The 20,457-nt window shown below is 36.1% G+C and overlaps 1 protein-coding gene across 1 annotated transcript; it reads right to left on the bottom strand.

The window, feature by feature from the left end:
- Positions 1-14,728: 14,728 nt before the first annotated feature.
- LOC112000277 (MADS-box protein SVP) lies at positions 14,729-20,448 on the bottom strand. Its single transcript, XM_024032379.2, has 6 exons — positions 17,075-20,448; positions 16,884-16,983; positions 16,749-16,790; positions 15,745-15,783; positions 15,527-15,654; positions 14,729-15,083 (listed from the first exon to the last, which is right to left on the bottom strand). Exons 1-6 carry the CDS (start codon positions 17,113-17,115, stop codon positions 15,065-15,067), a joined length of 369 nt encoding a protein of 122 aa, XP_023888147.1. The 5' UTR covers positions 17,116-20,448; the 3' UTR covers positions 14,729-15,064.
- Between the last annotated feature and the right edge of the window lie 9 nt (positions 20,449-20,457).

Raw genomic sequence — 20,457 nt, 5'->3', positions numbered from 1 at the left:
TTCCTTCGAATTTTGTCAGCTTCCCCTTTTTCTTCGGGCAGGATATCTTCTTTCAAGAATTTGACTATAGGGTCCATCCAGCAAAGCTCGGTTCTGATTTGGTGAACTTGGATTGCATCTCTTCTTGCCTCAGTAGGCCCATGCAAGTCCTCAACGAGGATAACTCTCGGTAAATTTTGCACCGAAGAGGTAGCGAGGGTGGCCAGAGAATCAGCATGTGCGTTTCCACTTCTGGGAATATGCAGCAAGCTGAAAAATTTGAATTTCGACTGCAGACGTTTAACTCGATTCAGGTATCCCTGCATCCTCTCGTCCTTTGCCTCAAAATCACTTTGTACTTGACCCACGACTAACCTTGAGTCCGAGAACAACTCCACTGTCTTTCCTCCCATTCTTTGGACTATAGCCATTTCCNTTTTTGTTGTTTTTTTTTTTTTTTTTTTTTTTTTTTTTTTTTTTTTTTTTTTTTCAATTTAAAAAAAAAAATTATAGGCTATCCAGGCTGCCCACAGAGTTGAGGAGATAGTTATAAGCTCTCACAGGCTAGCCAGGGATGAGGAGGGTAGGCAGGTTGCCACCGTGAAGGCCTTTAAGATAGCAGAAAAGAAGTCTCAAGACCTCACGACAAAGCTAGCAGAGGTCAACCATGTCAAGAAAAGCATCGAGGCTACTTTAGACGTGGTGGAGAGGCAGGCTGAGGGTCAAAGGGTACTCCTCCGTCAGGCTGTGGAATAATTGGCTGCCTCCAAAGAACAAGTTATTGCCTTAAAGAAGAAGCTGGAGGAGACAGAGAAAGCACGAGACCAAGTTGAGTAGGAGGGCTATGACATAGGAGTGGCCGAGACCGAGGAGACCTTAAGGGTTGAGGTCGCGAGGGTATGCAAGCACTACTACTCCTAAATGTGGGATGAGGCCTTCAACTAGGCTGGGCTTGAGGCCTCTTCTGCTTTTAAAAGAGCAGAAAATGTGTATTAACCCCCGGCCATACGCACCTCAATCTCCTCGGGCTCTAAGGCCAACCCGGTCTCCTAGGAAGTAGGTGAAGGTCAAAGCAGCTCACTTAAGGCTCCTTCTATAGCCAGCATTTCTCCCCAGGAAGCAGAGCAGGCTGAGGACACTGCAAAGTCAGAAGATATCAATAAAGAAGTCCAAGGTGCTACCCTACCTCCAATTGCCCCCAAAGACCCCTCAAAGGAAAAAGAGGCTTCTCAAAGCATGGAACTGGTGCTAGCCACTCTTCCCATACCCCCAAAGGAAGAGCCCAAAGGCAAGGCCCAAGTGTCCACCATGGCAGCATCTACCCAGCCTCCTAAGAATCCAAAAGATAAACTTGTAATAAAAATGAAGCAATAAGTTGTCTTTTTTTTTTTTTCTTTTTTTTCTTTTTTTGAGGTCTGTAATTATGTCAAGCTTTTTTAATCTACTTGCCTTCTTAGAGACTCAATATTAATGAAAATTGCAAGTCTTTCCCTTATGATTTTGATGTTAATACTGGTCCAAACTTAACCTTTGCTTAATTCCCTTATGCCTGCAAATGCTTTAAAGGATGCTCATGAGCATCCACTTGAGCCTTAAATATGTAGTCCAAAAGGTATGAAATAGCTAAGGTTTTGCCCTGTCACATGGCAAAATGATAGGAAGCATTAATTTACCTAAAGTATGTGGTCCGAGGAGTCAGGTATGATCAAAATTCTGTTTAATACTTAGATAGATAATTAAAAGATATCAATTTGCCCAAGGTATGTGGTCCGAGGAGCCAGACATGACCAATATTCTGTTTAATACTTAGATTAATGTCAAGAAGTATTAACTTACCCAAAATATATGGTCCGAGAGCCAAGCATGACCAAGATTTTGTTTAATATTTAGATAGATGTCAGGAAATATTAATTTATCCAAGGTATATCGTTTAAGGAGTTAGGCATGACCAAGATTCTGTTTAATACTTAGATTGATGTCAGGAAATATTAATTTACCCAAGGTATGTGGTCTGAGGAATCAGATATGACCAAGATTCTGTTTAATACTTAAATAGATGTTAGAAGGTATTAATTTACCCAATGTATGTGATTCGAGGAGCCAAACATGATCAAGGTTCTATTTAATACTTAGATTGATACCACAAAGTATTAATTTACCCAAGGTATGTGGTCCAAGGAGCTAGGCATGACCAATATTCTGTTTAATACTTAGATTGATAGTAGAACACATGACACGCAATAAAACAAACCTAAATATGGTGAAGAAAGTTTTCATTAGTAGTAATACATTCTCAAGTTATTTACATTCCAGGGGCATGGTACATCTTTTTCCTCTAATCTCCAAGTGCCAGTAGCCTTAGCTTTACGTTGGCATCATACTCTTACTTGAGTTTGTGTTAATAATAGGCCAATTGGACCATGACATTTTCTCTTTGTTATTCAATTAAGTCTAAACTCTTCTCTAATAGTCCATCATTGCTGCTTAGAGTGAAAGAACTCGTTCTCAGCATGGAAAATCCAGTCTCCAAAGGAATGACAGCCTCGGCCCCATAAGTCATTAAAAATGGCGTCTCTCCAGTGAACCTACGAGGTGTAGTCTGGAATGTCCAAAAGACGTGTGGCAATTCTTCCACCCATTTCCCCTTTGCGTCATCTAGCCTTTTTTTAAGTCCGCTCACAATGACCTTATTGGCAGTTTCAGCCTGTCCATTCCCATGTGGATATGCTTGGGTGGAATATCTATTTGTTATACCTAGGTCACAGGAATATCTTCTAAAGGCTTTACTGTCGAACTGAAGTCCATTGTCTAAGATGAGTGTATGAGGGATTCCAAACCAAGTACCAATATTTTTCCAAACAAATCTTTTGGTATCCACGTCCCTGATATTTACCAGTGATTCAGCTTTAACCCATTTGGTGAAGTAATCCGTGCCGACCAATAAATATCTCTTATTCCCTACTACCTTGGGGAAAAGACCTACAATGTCCAAGCCCCATTAAGCAAAAGACTAAGGATTGGATAGAGGATTAAGGATTTCTCCCGGTTGATGAATATTTGGTTCAAATCTATAGCATTGAACGCACTTTTTCATGTACTCTTGTGCTTCCCTCTATATGTTTGGCCACCAATATCCTTAAATGAGGGCCCTGTAAGACAAGGATCTGCCCCCTGTGTGGCTTTCACAAATTTCTTCATGTAACTCTTCCAAGAGTAGCTCAATTGTTTTAGGGTGTATACATAACAAATATGGGTCAGAAAAAAATCTTTTATACAGTTTTTAATCTTGGACGGCCAAAACCGAGGAGCCTTTCTTCGCACCTTGTCAACTTCTGACTTTTCCTCAGGTAGGATATCCTCTTTCAAGAATAACACTATGGAGTCCATCCAGCTAGGTCCCACTCTAATTTGATGAATATGAGCCACGTTTCTCCCTACCACAGTAGGCTTACACAAGTCCTCCATAAGGATCACTCGAGATAAACTTTGTGCCGAGAAGGTTGCTAGAGTGGCAAGAGAGAGTCAACATGTGTATTTCTATTTCTAGGGATTTATGACAAATTAAAGGATTCAAATCCAAATTGTAAAAATCTAACCTGGTTCAAGTATTCCTACATTCTGAGATCACTAGCTTCCAACTCACCTTGAACTTGGCCCACAACCAGCCTTGAATCAGAGAATATTTTCACTGCTTTTCTACCCATTTTCTAAACCATAGTCATTCTTGCCAGTAGAGCTTCATACTCAGTTTCATTGTTTGTGGCCGAAAAGCCCAATCTCAGGTATTCTCAATTATAATCCTCTCGGGAGACATCAGAACTAACCCCACTCCAGATCCTCTATGGTTCGTCGCACCATCAATGTATACCTTCTAGGACAAAGGTTCTTGTAAGCAGATTGCACTAACCGATTTTTCACCTATGTTTTGCTTCTCTACTCTTTCTTCTAATGGTGTTTCAGCAACTCAGCCACCAGATCGATAAAGACCTGACCATTGATAGAGGTGCGAGGTATGTATTTGATATTAAAAGCCCCTAGAATTGTATCCCACTTTGCAATCCTCCCTGTGTAATCAACGTTTTAAAGTAGAGATCTGAGCAGGAGTTGGGTTAAGACAACAATTGTGTGTGATTAGAAATAGTGAGGGAGCTTATGTGTAGCATGCATCACTGCTAGAATAGCCTTCTCCAATGGTAGGTAACGGACCTCGGCCTCATGTAGTAACTTGCTCACGTAATAAACTAGCATTTGTACACTACTATCAACTCATATCAACACCAAGCTCATTGTGTGGGAGGCCACTGTAATGTAGGTAAACAAAACCCCATCCACCACGGGTCTAAACATAATGGGTGGCCGAGAAAGATACTCTTTCAATTATTGAAAAGTCAGGACACATTCCTCGATCCATTCAAATCCCTTCCACCTATTCAACAACTAAAAGAAAGGTCTACACCTGTCTGCTAACCGAGAGATGAATCGATTTAGAGTAGCGGTCATCCCTGTTAGCTTCTAGACCTCTTTGAGATTTTGGAGTGGTTGTAGATTGTTAATTGCCTTAATCTAGTTAGGGTTGACTTCAATTCCTCAATGCGTAACCATGTACCCTAAGAATTTTCCTGATCCGATGCCAAAAGAACATTTAGAAGCGTTAAGTCGTAGTTTGTGTTTTCTTAGGATCTCAAAGATATTCCCGAGGCCATTAACGTGCTCAGATTCTAACTTGTTCTTGACAGCCATGTTGCCTATGTAAACCTCAATATTTCTCCCCAGCTGCGACTTAAATATCCTAGTTATCATCTTCTGATAGGTAGACCCCGCATTTTTTAGACCAAAAGGCATCACCTTATAGTGGTAATTTCCAGTAAAAGTGACAAAAGTTGTTTTCTCCTAATCGTCCAAGGCTAGAGGCATGTAATGGTACCCTTGAAAGGCATCCAAAAAGCTCATCCGAGGATGGGCTATTATTGCATCCACTAGCTGATCTATCCAAGGCATAGGGAAGGGGTCCTTTGGACGAGTTTTGTTCAAGTCTATAAAGTCCACACACGCGCACTACTTCCAACTCTTCTTTTTCACCGCCACTGTATTAGCCAGTCATTCAGAGTAGAACACTTCTTTAATAACCACAACCTGCTTAAGCTTGTTCACATCTTCCTTGACAGCATTAAAATGCTTATTCAATGAGCACCGAGGTGGTTGCTTCCTAGGAAGGACAGTCGAGTTAACATTCAAATGATGGCAAATGAATTTTGGATCTACCCTAGGAGCTTCATAGGCATTCCAGACAAACGCATCAATGTTCCTCTTAAGAAATGCTAACAGTTCTTCCTTCTCCCAAGGAGGCAACTGAACTCTGACCTGGAAAAACTTCTCCAGATCACCATCTATGGCAATTTTCTCCAATCGCTCACACTTTACCTCCCTCGACACCACATCTAAAGATAGGATCGGAATCCTTGATTACTACGAGCCTCGCTCAGCAGAGGCCGAGGACTCAGCTACAGGCTGTTGCATAATTGCAGCCATAAGGCACTACCTAGCCATGGATTAACTCCCCACAAGCTCTTCAATTCGGTCCCCTAACGAATACTTCACCTTCAAATGCAGAGTTGACGAAATAGCCCTTAGAGCATGAAGTCAGGGTCTGGCCACAATGGCCGCGTAGAGAGAGTATGCATCCACCACAATGAAGTCTACTTCAACTACCTTTGAACCTGCTTGCACGGGTAACCTAATGTAGCCCCTTGGGATGACAACTTTTCCATCGAAACTCACCAAAGGTGAATCATAAGCTGCCAGATCCTCAGGCTTTAAGTTCAGCCCTCTGTACAAGTCAGGGTACATAATCTCAACACCATTGCCATAGTCTACCATTACCCTCTTCACATCATACTCTCATATTCTGAAGGTGACCACCAAAGCATCATCGTATGGCTAGATGGTTCCCATCTTGTCCTCGTTCGAAAAACTCAAAGCCAATCAGATCTTCACTCTAGCCTTCTTAGGCTCAAAATTAGAGTCCTCGGTTGACAGCCGAGCTACAGTCATTACCCTGGAAGGATGAGAACCAGTTCTCCCAGGTACAGCAAATATGACATTAATTGTACCTAACGAGGGCCTTGAAGAAGCGTTCCCCTGAGCCGCTGCCCCTGATTAGTCTCTTTGCCCGTTGGGTCGATACAAAAACTGCTGTAACCTTCCCTCTTTGACCAGTTGTTTTAGATGGCTTCATAGAGTTCTACAGTCCTTAGTGGTATGCCCCCGCTCCTTGTGGTATTGGCAATGAAGGCTCTAATTGTGCCTCAAAGGGTCTCCATTCATCTTATTCGGCCAGTTGAAGTATGGCTGGTTCTTGATCTTCTCCAAAACTTGATGCATTGGTTCTCGAAATACCATGTTAACCACTTGAGGAGCAGTAGGTCCAGATCGCCCAGCAAAATTCCTTCGAGGTCTGTTATTATTGTAGCAGTCCGATCTGAAATCCCTCATCTCCTGAGGGATAACCTTACCATTTCCCTTGCCCTACTGTTGATTCTCTTCAACCATTTTATACTTATTAATCTGATCCATGAGCTGGCATAATCTGGTAACGGGTTTCCCAATCAAATACTTCCTCAAGCCATGCTCGGTAGGTAGGCCAACCTTGAAAGTCCTTATAGCTATGTCATTAAAGTCACCATCTATCTCATTGAACATCTCCCAGTATTTGTCCGAATATGTTTTCAGGATCTCCCATTCTTTCATGGATAGGGACAATAAGGAATCTAAGGGCCGAGGAACCCTGCTACACGTAATAAAGCGGGATCCAAACACTTGAGTGAGCTCCTTAAAGGAATCAATGGAACTTGCACCCAGACCATCAAATCACCTTATCGCTACAAGCCCCAAGTTGGATGGGAATACTTTGCACATCAAGGCCTCATTCTTGGAGTGCATAGCCATTCTTTGATTGAAGTGGCTAACATGCTCCACAGGGTCTATTCGACCATTATACATGGTGAACGTGGGTTGAGTGAACCGCCGAGGAAGTCTTCTACCCTCAATTTTGCTTGTGAAAGGTGATTCGAAAATTTGGTTGAGTGCTCTACTCATAGCATCATTTCCCAGGCTTCTCGAAGATGAATTTCTGTTTCTGCCCTCATAATGGTAGTCCTCCTCATAGAGAAAGACTCGCTATGAGGGGTTCTTGATCTGCGCTTATAGCTACCATCCTTTTCATCGTCGGAAGAGAAGTCAGAATTGGAAGGATCTTGCTTTCGCCGTTCGTGGTGCAAGCTTCTCTTCAAGTAATCAATCTACAGTTGCATGGCTTTGGTATTTTTCTCATGAGAGAGATGGCTACCACTCCGAGGATGGCTCTTACTAGTATGGGTAATGTGCACACTCCCGTCCCGATCCCTCATTTGTTCAAGATCATAGAAGTGATCTTGATGTTGAGATCCTATAGATTCCGCCTGGTTTGAACCTGAACCTACCATCATTGAACGTTGGACTCACTATCACACCAGTAATTCCCACAGACGACATTAATTGTAAGGACCAGATTTGAGTTTCTAGCCCAAAAGGTGGATAGACTTTGGCCCAAAAATCCCAAAATAATGAATTTGTAGAAAGTATGTTGGAAAACTGGGCTAAAATGAGTTGAACCACAAATAAGGTATTCAAATGACAAGAAAATGAAGATGGACAAGTTTTAATTACAGAAAATCATCATCGACACGGTCCGCGGAGATTAGTTCTTATATACTGCTCTTAAGTTTTATTACAAATTTGGTTCCTGATTGTTATAGTGTTTCTTTCTTGATTTCTTGATCTCATTCTCCTATTGCTCCCTTCTTTTTTTATACTCTCTCCCCTTTTCATCTTTATCCTCCACGTGTAGGCCAAATGGTTGGTATTGATACTTGTCCTATCAACACTTTTCATAAGTCTTTATGTAGTAATTGTACGGCTGAAAACTACTGTTCAGGCATCACCTCCATATTAATGTAGCCAGAGAGTTAGCTACAGAGCATTTAATGCGATGGTAGCAACTTCCTCCTTAGATATTTTAAGACTTCTCCATGTCCTATATTTTTGCAATGCCTATCCATACCAACAGAATTTCCTGGAATGTCCCTTAAACGGTAGACCACCTCTTCTAACCTTGGCTTTGGTTAGCCGAAGAGGCATTCATCCTTGGCCCACCCTCCTAGGTCATTATGACCAAAACTAACTTCTTCATTTACTAACACGAACTCCCTTGACAATGTTTACTCCTCTTCGGACGACCTCTAGTCCTCAGCTTGAGCCTCAGGCCCAATATCTACATAGATAATGAGCTCTTGGCCCAATACCCCTACATTGACCATAATAGGTTTAGACAAATGGTTTTATCATTTTATTTTTATTTTTATAATTCGATAGTTGGAAGAAGAGTATTTGTCAATTGAGATACAATGCTCTTGGCAAAAGGTTTTATAATAATGGCACATCTTGTAAAAATGAGGAGATTTAAATGTTTGATAATATCCTTTGATATGTTATAAAAAAAAATTTACTTAAGTTTTAGGCCCAAAAAATGTAAAAAGAAAACCAACAAACTGCTAAATATATCAAAATGGAAATTTCATTTATATCAGCTAAAACTTACAAAGAGAGAAATAGAAAAAGAGAAAGCTCTACTTTATTTTTGTTTGGCAAAATTTACTTTGTAACCCTATGTTTTGGAAGGTGTCAATTTGTTTTCTTCATTATATATAATATAATATAATAGACAAAACCCATTTATAAAATAATAATAATAATAATAACTAGTTGCTAAACCGTGCTATGCACAGGAATCTACTTGTTTGTATGATAGATTAAAATGATTTTATAAAATTTTAAATTGATTAAGAAACTACATCGTTGCATGAATTGCTCTTATACAACTTCAATTTGTGTTACAATTCGAAGAAGAAGTCATTGTTTGAACGTGCAATGACTTATGAAAAATATTAAAGAAATAATACATGACTATAAGCCTATACCGATTGAAAAGAATCAAAAGATTAAGAACTTACAAATTATAGAAAATATATTTGTGTGTGACTACATAATAGAGAAATATAAAAGAAAAATTTGTTACAGTCAAAATAATAATTCATGGCTATAGTCATTGAAATTTTCCCGATAGTTTTAGATATTACTAAAATATAACTCAAAAAGTCAGATGTTAAAACTTCCGAAAGGCCAAAAAATATTAAGAAATCATAAGATTTACATCCTATAAATTATTGAAACAAAACTATATATATATATATATGATTATATAATAAAGAAATATATAAGAAAAATTGATTACCTTCAAAAGAATAATACATGGTATAGTTGTTGAAACCTACTAAAAATGTTTAAATATTGCAAAAACTAACACAAAAATTCAGAAGTGAAAACTTCCAAAATGCCAAAAATATATGACTACTTAAAAGAGAAAAATAAGAAGAAGAAAAAAGTACATGAACCCATAAAGTAGTAAGTTTTAAATTTTAATGGTTCTAAACTTTAAACAATGAAAAAAAAAAATCACATGTTAGGTTGTGTTCCTGGCAACCCTGAAAGAAAAAGTAAAGGGGAAAAAAACCATGAAATACCATCAAGCAACAAGTTTTAATGGGTTTAAACTATAAACTTTGAAAAAAATAATCATAAACAATCATAGGTGCAGGGTTTGGTTACCAAGATCAAATGGTTGTAAAACACAACCTTTCAACATTGATTTAGGGTTATGCAGAAGGCAACCTGAATGACAAAAAATTGTTTTTACGTTGTCTGCCATGCCAACCATCTAAATATATTAATTCCAAAAAATATTAAATAAACAAAATTCATAGAATTATATGAGATAATTAAGAAGAACATCAAGCCCTTGCGTGGATGTTATTTGTGGACGACTGTCCATCACTACAATTCATAGACTTTGTTTTTAATAAGACAATTGAGTTCAAAATTAAAAGCGATTAGGTGGCCTTTGTACAACAGGATTTGTTCTCGTTGAGAAATCAATATTTCGTCACCAAAGATGTACCAATTGGTGATGAAATCAATATTTTGTCACCAAAGATGTACAAATTGGTGATGAAATATTTATTTCGTCACTATAGGTCATGAAAAAAATGCAAACCTAGGGTGATGAAATATTCATGTCACAAAAGACTTTCTAGAGGTGACGAAATAAATTTTTGTCACCTATTGTTTGACCAAAGACTAGCTAGAGGTGACAAAATTCCAAATTCATTTTTATAATTTCGGGCTATTTTGGTCATTTTTTAGGTTTATGGGGTATTTTGGTTATTTTATAAGTTATAGGGTATTTTGGTCATTCTTTAAGGTTTTGAGGGTATTTTCAGTTATTTTTTAGGCTTAGAGGGTATTTTGGTAATTTTCATATTGCGAGGGTATTTTGGTTATTTATAGGTTTTGTATTTTGGTCATTTTTAGGTTTTGGGATTATTTTGGTCATTTCTTAGGTTTAGGACGTATTTTTGTCATTTTTAAGTTTTGGGGGGGTATTTTGGTCATTTTAAAGGTTTCGGGGGTATTTTGGTTACTTTTTAGGTTTAGGAGATATTTCAATATTTTTCTTTTAGTTTCTGGGGATATTTTTGGTAATGATTTAAGTTTTAGGGGTATTTTGGTAATTTTATGATTTTAGAGGTATTTCGGTCATTTTTTAGGTTTAGGATGCATTTCGGCAATTTTAGAGGATTTTAGGAGTACTTTGTAAATTACATCCGATTGGTATGAAAATTGGCATGTATGTTAAGAACATACAGAACATGTAATCCAATTGTTGAATTTTCAAAACATATATTCAATAATAAGTTATTGGTAGTGCAACATTTTTTAGAGTTACAATAGGTGTAACTTGAACGTAACCCTATATTTCTTAATTCAATGTGTATTTTGATAAATCTATTATTAGATTACATTATCTTCATATATTTTTCATGCTTACAAAATTTCGAGGTGATAAAAGATTAATAGGCATGTCATCAATCAATTGTCTAAATTCAAGTTTTTGTATTTTAAAATAACGCATAAAATATGAGTTTAAAGATCAAATGGTAAATTACATCCGATTGGCATAAAAATTGGCAAGCATGTTAAGAACATATAGAACATGTAATTCAACGGTTGGATTTTCAAGATATGCATTCAATAATAAGTTATTGGGTAGTGTAACATTTTATAGAACTACAATAGGTGTAACTTGAACCCAACCTTAAATTTCTTAATTCATTGTGAATTTTGACAAATTTACCGTTATATTACGTTATCTTCATATATTTTTTATGATTACAAAATTTCAAGGTGATCAAATATTTATAGGCATATCATCAATCAATTGTCTAAATTCAAGTTTTTGTCGTTTAAAATAACGCTTAAAATATGAGTTTAACGATTAAATAGTAAATTACATCTGATTAGCATGAAAATTGACATGCATGTTAAGAACATATAGAACATGCAATCTAATGGTTGGATTTTTAAAATACGCATTCAACAATAAGCTATTAGGTGGTGTAACATTTTATAGAGTTACATCAGGTGTAATTTGAACCCAACCCTATATTTCATAATTCATTGTGAATTATGACAAATCTACCACTAGATTACATTATCTTTATATATTTTTCATGATTACAAAATTTCAAAGTGATTAAAGATTAATAGGCATGTCATCAATCAATTGTCTTAATTCAAGTTTTTGTAGTTTAAAATAACGGCTAAAAGATGAGTTTAAAGATCAAATGGTAAATTACATTCGATTGACATGAAAATTGGCATGCATGTTAAGAACATGTAATCTAATGGTTGGATTTTCAAAATACGCATTCAACAATAAGTTATTGAGTGGTGTAACATTTTATAGAGTTACATCATGTGTAACTTAAACCTAACCCTATATTTCTCAATTAATTGTGAATTTTGACAAATCTACCGCTAGATTCCATTATCTTCATATATTTTTCATGATTACAAAATTTCAAAGTGATCAAAGATTAATAGGCATGTCATCAATCAATTGTCTTAATTCAAGTTTTTGTAGTTTAAAATAACGGCTGAAAGATGAGTTTAAAGATCAAATGGTAAATTACATTCGATTGGCATGAAAATTGGCATGCATGTTAAAAACATATAGAACATGTAATCCAACAGTTGGATTTTTAAAATATGCATCTAATAATAAGTTATTGGGTGGTGTAACATTTTTTAGAGTCACATCAGATGTAACTGAACCTAATCATATATTTCTTAATTCATTGTGAATTTTGACAAATCTACTGCTAGATTACATTATCTACATATATTTTTCATGATTACAAAATTTCAAAGTCATCAAAGATTAATAAATATGTCATCAATTAATTGTTTAAATTCAAATTTTTGTAGTTTAAAATAACGCATAAAAGATAGGTTTAAAGATTAAATGGTAAATTACATCCGATTGGTATGAAAATTGACATACATGTTAAGAACATATAAATTCAAAATATACATTCAATAATAATTTATTGGGTGGTGTAACATTTTTTTAAGTTACTTCAGGTGTAATTTGAGTCCAATCTTATATTTCTTAATTTGACGTGAATTTTGATAAATCTACCATTAGATTACATTATCTTAATGACTTAACATGATGACTGGGTTTTTTGTTTATGGTAGTGGTTAAGTTTTTGTGTAAATGGCGATGACCGTGTTTTTTGTTTAATGGTGGTGATTGGTTTTTTGTTTATGTTGGTGGTTGTGGTTTTTGTTTAACGATGGTGGCTAGTTTTTTATTATTTATTTTAATAGAGTTGGCTAGATTTCTTATTCGTTGTGGTGGTTGGGTTTTTGTTTATGATGGTGGCTAAGTTTTTGTTTTCATTTTCACTTTATTTATTTTGTTTAAAATTGTGATTTTTCTGCTTTCTTTATGATTTCTCCATGGTTTGTAATGTAGGTTTGGTTTTTATTTGATGAGAATATTGTGGGTCTTCTTTCTTTGATTGTTTGGCTTCATATTATGTTACATTATGATTATTTTGTCTAGTTTGTTATTGGGTATTTTGTGGACATTTTCTGCATTGTCTTACTAATAATAATATATTTTTTTTGGTAGTACATCTTATCAAGGATATAGGTTTACAATTTAGTTTGTTATTGATGTATTTTTCTTTATACTTGTGCAGATATAAGATTTGTGGTAAAAAGATAGCTTTTGTGGAATTACTTGAACTCAAATAATTTTCTGTAAAGTTTGGAAGCTAAGACATCATTTGTATATAAATAATTGTAACTACTTTGTGAACATCTTTATTGCATTTTCAGATTGAATGGATTTGTTTTTTTTTTTTTAATTTTTTTTTATGGATTTGCTTAGAAATGAATGAATTTTTTTTTTATATATTATGGATTTGGTTAAAAATGAATAGGTTAATGTTATGGCAAGTAAATGTAAAGAATATTAATAAAAAAAATAAAATTGGTGACGATAATTTTCATCGCCATATTTGACTATAAGAAGAAATTGGTGATGAAATAATTCATCACCTGATCTTTTGAAATTTATTTAAAAAAAAAAAAAAGACAGTCGGTGACGCAAAACTTCATCACCTAATCTATTGAAATTAGAAAAAAAAAAAAAAAAAAAAAAACATTTGGTAACGAAATATTCCATCACTGAAAATAAGGTTTAGTGACAAAAATATTAGGTGACGAAAAACTTTTATCATCTATCATTTTTTATTGGCGACAAAAAAATTGTCACCTATCATTTTTTTATTGGTGACGAAACATTTTCGTCACCAATACATTCTGTGACAGAGCTTAAGTGACGAATGTTGTTTCATCACCATATGTATTCGATAACGAAATAAAGACATATTGTGACGAAAGATTTCGTCAAATTTGTTGTAGTGAAATATCACTTCTCCAAAAAGTAGAAACACATGAAAATTATTGAGTATGCTATTGGTTGCTATTTTTAGTAAAGTGAGAAAAAAGGACTAAAAAGAGTCATTCACAATTGATTAATCAGTTGCTTGCTTGAAGAGTCATAAACACATCTAGGAGATAATCAATTACTAGAAGAGTTCTAGCACCCCCAAAACAAAACGATAAAAAAAAGAAGCTAAAAAGAAAAGAAAAGAAAGGAATGACATTTAATTTATTCGTCTTAACTACCCCTAAGATTTTAAAAGTTTATTGATGATTTTGCTTTATGGTGATCGGTGAATACCAAACTATATTCATATGATGCAGTTTTGACAACAACAAAAAACATATAATTTAAAATCTTGCTTTATTATATATATATATATAGAGAGAGAGAGAGAGAGAGAGAGAGAGAGAGAGAGAGAGAGAGAGAGCGAGCCAAGACAAGATCTAGTTAAATATGGATGAAACCTGTGAAGTGCTAATCTTGAATTGCCAAGGAAGACTAGGAAATAGAACAATCCAACCTAGAAAAATTCAAAATTCAAAATAAAAAACAAAACAAAAAAGAAAAAAAGAAAACAGTGGGAGCAAATTAATATTATGAATTATAATATACTTTTCTCAAGTTGGTGGAAGAATCTGGATTGCAAAATCAAAGGAAGCTCACAAAAGTCATTGCAAGTAAGATTGACTTGAAAACATTTTTAGACCTTAAGGCTCAAAACAAGTGAACTCAAAAGCTCCATTCTTGATAAAGAAATGTTGCGGCAAATATGTAATATTGGCAATCACGCAAAGATAAACAAAACCTATTGCAAAATTGTGAATCAATTTATCAATAGTGTGACTTGCCATTAGTCTTAAACCTACACTCGACCTTTTCCAACACCCTCTACTTCATTTTCCATTGTAACAAATTGACCTTTGATTCATCCAATAAAAATGATTAAGCATCCAAAATTTACCATATACACATGCAGACACATAGAATCAGCTGGAGGAAACAAATTGGTCTTACAAAAAATTAATTACAACTTTGAGCTAGGATTTGTATTTACTTAGCCATGGCCTTTTTCTTTTGTATTTGAGAAAAGAGAATCCATGTATGCTTCTTGATCTTCACTATACTTCAAATTCATTTAGGAAAAGGTAGCCTGCAAGACATAGAAAGATGCACTAAGGCCGGCAAAGAGTTTCTCTATAGTAGCAGCATGCATTTCTAGGCATGCAGTTGATGATGATTGTTAAGTTGCTACACAAACAAAAACATTGCTCATTGATGAGTTGAAAGTGACATCAACCTATGGTTGCAACCATTAATTTCACCAACAAATTTATCTTTCAATACCAGATAAGCCCATATAGAACTGTAAATCAGAATATAGTGCATATTGTAATGCTAAATCCAGAGAAATAACTAAACCTAAGGACAAATTTATCTGTTTGGTCAAGTTCCTCTATTGAAACTACAACTATATGCTATATGGCCCCTAAATATTGAGGTTTGATGCAAATGCATGTCCTTGGATTGAATCCTGAATATTATCTCATACTTCATCCAGAAAACTAAAATTTTTTAAGAATTTTACAAACTTACCCCAACTTGAGAGATATGTCTGAACTGTCATTGTCTTGACGATCAGATGAGCTGCAAATATTGGTAATTGACTCAAATGACTGACCTTGTTCAAGTACATGCGTTTGAGTGCTAAACAGATTCTCCATCTGTGGAAGAGACATTTTTTATACCTGAGATAGGACGAGAGGACAGAGGAGGAAGAAGTTTTTCTTAAAAAAAAAAAAAAGACTTATTACCTGTTTTAATTGTTGGTTTTCTTCCATCAGTTGGGCTCCCTGCATAAAAAGAATAAGATGAGCTGAGAGCCACTACTAAGACTTCTTAGCCTTAAATACAAAATATAATTTAATTACTATGGCATATTTACCTAACAACTTATATAAGAAATCGATACGTTTTTTTGGGGGGACAAAATTGATATAGCTCAGGTGATACGATAAACAATACGACATTCAGTTCTGAATTTATGTCGACAATGGTTTCAACTAAAGGTTCAATGGTGGTTGTTACTTGTTACTTCTTGTTAGCCATGTGAACTCCTCCTTTCTCTACCCATTGAGCTAGCCAGTGCACAAAAAGACCACGATTTTTATGAATTTGCACCAACTTGCATTAACATTATGACAAAGTTTTACAGTTATTTTCTGACATTTGCTAAATATATGGATTTAGAGTTTAAGCTTATTACATTATAGTAGTCCTAATTGTACAGTCCTAACTATATTACTGTAATCCTAGGGTTAACACAGAGTTAGTCTAGTACATATTCCCTTAAATAAGTACACTATTATACACATAATTCAGTAATAAAGATTTGTTTAAGACTTTCTGCTGTTAACGTAGACCTCTAAGACAAAACCACCTTAATTCCTTGTGTTCTTTCAACTTCTCTTAGTTTCTTCTTGCCACCTAATATTTCAAGATTTTACCATGATATCATTATGGAGCGGATCATCACTAAAGTACGAAGATGCTTTTCATTGAAACCATATGACCTTTTGCTTAAGGGCACTGATCTGTTCTGGAACTGTCTTGCAAACATTATAATAATTGTATGAAATGGCTTGCAAGGATTTATGGTCCGTTTGGATTGAGGGAAAGGAAGGGGGAGTAGAGTACAGTAGAGTATAGCAGATCTAGCACAAAATTAGCTTATTTTTAGCCAACTCTATTCTACTCCTCTCCACTCCGCCTCCTTCCCCCCTTTATCCAAACAAGCCATTAAAGTTTGGAACATGACCTTTTTCTGAAGTGCAGTGATCTCTTCCAGAAATCTTTCACCCTGAAAGACGAGTTTTTTATATTTAGAGAGAGTACATAAATTTCAACACTCCATTGTAATGCCGGCAAACAGAGATAAAAAAGAGAGATGTGCCTTTGTTTTTGTAACACGGCTCAGGCCTACTTCAAGCACTTTCTCTAGTTTCTGTAATTCTTCTAAATCCATTCCATGAAGCTCTTCTCCCTTAATCTTCCTGTTAGGTGTAAACAATTTCTCAACATTAATTCATTGTGGTATATACATGTCTTTAAAGTAACAAGATGATAGTGACGTAGTTATAATACCTCAGTTCATGTGTCTTGTCCTCAATTTCCTTGCTGAACATGGCGTAGGAGGCACCGTTCTCAAGCTAACATAATTAATTGCCGTTCATGAAGATTTTTGTAATGTGATTTGTACAGAGCACTTTTAATATAACAATGGTTCTAAAATTTGTAAGCATTTCGTGCCTTAAATAAGAAATTTTTAGGGCAGACCTAAATTTTAGGGTCATCATTCTGGGAGTGCTACAAGTAGTCTTCTAAGTAGTTCCAAAAAACATAGCATTTCTTATGGTGGTAGGATTTTCAATCAAACGTAATTTTCAAAGCATTCATGAAAATTTCATGAGAAAGATTCAGAGTCATGTTTCCTTATGACAATGATAAAATCACCTGCATTAACGTTAAGATGAAAACATTGGAAGAAACTTGAGAGGTTCAAATCATTATTGCTATTTATGGTAATTTTAAGTTATGACCAGATCTACACTACTTTTAGGGTAAATTCCTTTTTTTAGGAAATTATTTAATCATTTTTGGTATTTATGGTATGTGGCTATGTGCATGTCCTTACTGTAACAAGTTGATTGCAATGTAGTTATAATACCCCAGTTCATGCGTCTTCTCTTCAATTTCCTTTCTCAAAATGGTGTAGGGTAGGTACTTTTCGCAAGCTAACATAAAGGACTGCCGTTCATGAAGATTTGTGTTATAAGATATGAGCGCCATTTATATTATCAACATGTAAGCAGTTCCAATCCTGCCTTCTATAAGTAATTTTTAGGGTTGGCCGAAATGTTAGGGTCATCATTCTGAGAGTGCTACAAGTAGTCCTCTAAGAGAACTAGCATTTGGGGTGTAAACACCCCCCAAGTGCTATTTTACAACCAAAACCACTAAAAACATACTCCATCCAGGTTGGTATTTGTAAAAAATTATACCATCTGTGAACAGTAAGTTTCTACATATACAACCCACTGTTCACAGTCGTAAACTTAAAAATATAATATTTTATTCTCTCTCTCCCTCTTTTCTCTTTTCTCTGACTCTCCCTCTTTTTTGTCTATCTCCACTCCTCTGTCTATCTCTCTCTTTCTCTATCTCTCCCTATTTTCTCTATATTTGATTTTTTTTCTCTCCTATATCTCTTTCTCGGCTGTTTTTGGTTGGGTTGAATCGTGTTTGGGTTTCAGTTCTGGTCATTTGTTCTTGGGTATGATTTTTGTTTGTGGGTATAGGTCACTGTGGAGATCGGGTCTGAGCCGTGGGTTTTGTTCTTGGGTATGGATCATGTTTTGTTTCGGTCGGTTGTTCTTGGATATGCATTTTGTTCTTGGGTATGGGTCATGTTGGAGATCTGGTTTGGGTTTCAATTCTGACTCTCCCTCGATCGTTTGGGTTTCAGTTCTGGTGGTGGTCGGTGTGGAGAGTGGTGGATCCGTGGAGCCATGGAGATCAGATTGGGGCTTGGCTGGTTAATCAGAGGTTTCAATGGCTAAGGCTTCGGTGAATAAGGCTGGAATCGGTTGCAAGCGAGCCTGTGGTGGCAGTGGGTATTTGAGATTGGTTGCAAGTGATGGGTATTTTGGCTGTGATTTGTTCTGTGGGTTCAGATTTGGCTGGATTAGGATTTAGGATTTTAGTTTGGTGTTCCAATGGTGGGTTTGGGGGTTTGGTTTGGTGTTTCAGAGGTGGTGGTGGTGTTGTTGTTTGGTTGGTTTGGTGTTTCTTGGTGGTTGGTTCGGTGGTGCTGGTGTTTCAGTGAATTTGGTTGTTGAAGAGAGAGACAAAGATGAAGAGATGGGAGATAAATCAATAATTTTTTATAGTATTTGTTTTGTAGTTTATATTATTTTATGGACAAAGTGTAGCTACAAAACCAATTATAGCCTAAGGCTACAAACTACTCTAATAAAATGGCATGTGTAAAAAATAGCATGTGCATTGCACATGATTACTTAAGTAAACTTAACCCAACTAACCATAGTTAACTGCACCATCTATTAAAAAAATAAAAAATAAAATAAAAACTAAAATCCCCAAAAAAGTCAATACGTAATTTATGATCTCCTTCTCTCATGGACTTCTCTCTCTGTAAAATGTAACCCAAAACCTAGCTCCAACCGATCACCCATAGCCTCCTATCTCCACTGCCGGCTGGCCAACCCAAATCCTCCTGTCTCCACCACTGGCCGGCCAACCCATAGCCTCCTATGTGGAATCGTTTCTTGTGGAATCGTTTGTAGTTCACAAAGTAGTCTGGGAGCTTCATTTTCTGTCAGTGCTTCATCAAGCTCTACGGCAGTGGAGATCCTTAATTCTGATATAGTTCCTGCTCCGTCAGGGTACCAACAAGGTTCTTCCAAAGAACATGACAGACTTGAAGATGATTTGAAATTGACAGGTGCAACCCAAAATTTTGGGGAAGGAACAAGGGTTGAGAATGAGAGGGTACAGAAAGGAGTGGCTAAAGGGAGAAGTTGCTCTAGTGCCTTCAGGAATGATGGAGGGGAAGAGGAACTTGAGCTTACTGGATTTGAGGTTGTGGGCTAGCGGTGGAGACAGTACAGGATTTGAGGTGGTGGGCCGATAGTGGAGACAGTACAGGATTTGAGGTTGGCCGGCGGTGGAGACAGAGGGTTTGGGATGGCCGGCCGGCGGTGGAGACAAGAGGGTTTGGGACCGGTGGGAGCTGGTTTTCTTTGTTGATTTTGGAGCTCCTCAGCAGCTTATCTCTAATAATTGACCCAATGTCTGGGTTTCTTCATTGAGAGAGAGATGTTTTGGTGGTTTTGGTTTTTTAGGTTTTTAGTTTTTATTTTTTATTTTTTTAATAGATGGTGCAGTAAACTAGGGTTAGTTGGGTTAAGTTTACTTAGGTAATCATGTGCAATGCACATGCTATTTTTTACACGTCATTTTATTAGAGCAGTTTGTAGCCTTAGGCTACAATTGGTTTTGTAGTTAAACTTTGTCCTTATTTTTTTTTATTTTTTATTTTTATAAGTAATAAGATATATTGATATCAAAAGGGAAAGACCCTAGTACACAGGGAGTGAACAAGGAGCCAAACAGATCAAACACAAAAATTGCAAGAATCTAGGAAAACAAACAGAGAAGGGAAAGATTTGTTTTGCAAAGCAAACAACCAATCCAACAAAGTTCTAAAAAAGAAAAGCTTAAGGTCTGGAATAGATCTCTCAGAATCTTCGAAACAACGACTATTCCTCTCCCTCCAAAGACACCACATTAAGCCATGAGGAATGATGGACCATATATAACCATTTCGATGACGACCAAAGCTGCCTTGCCAACACCCTAACAGCCCCAAAACAGTAAGGGGCATAACCCAAGATACTCCAAATAAACCCAAAACCATAGACCAGAGATCCATAGCAACGGGGCAA

Source organism: Quercus suber, unplaced genomic scaffold, assembly GCF_002906115.3.
Source record: "Quercus suber isolate HL8 unplaced genomic scaffold, Cork oak 2.0 scaffold_229, whole genome shotgun sequence".
Classification (NCBI taxonomy): Eukaryota; Viridiplantae; Streptophyta; class Magnoliopsida; order Fagales; family Fagaceae; genus Quercus; species Quercus suber.
Note: the sequence above shows the minus strand (reverse complement) of the source record. Positions and strands in the feature narration are given on the sequence as shown.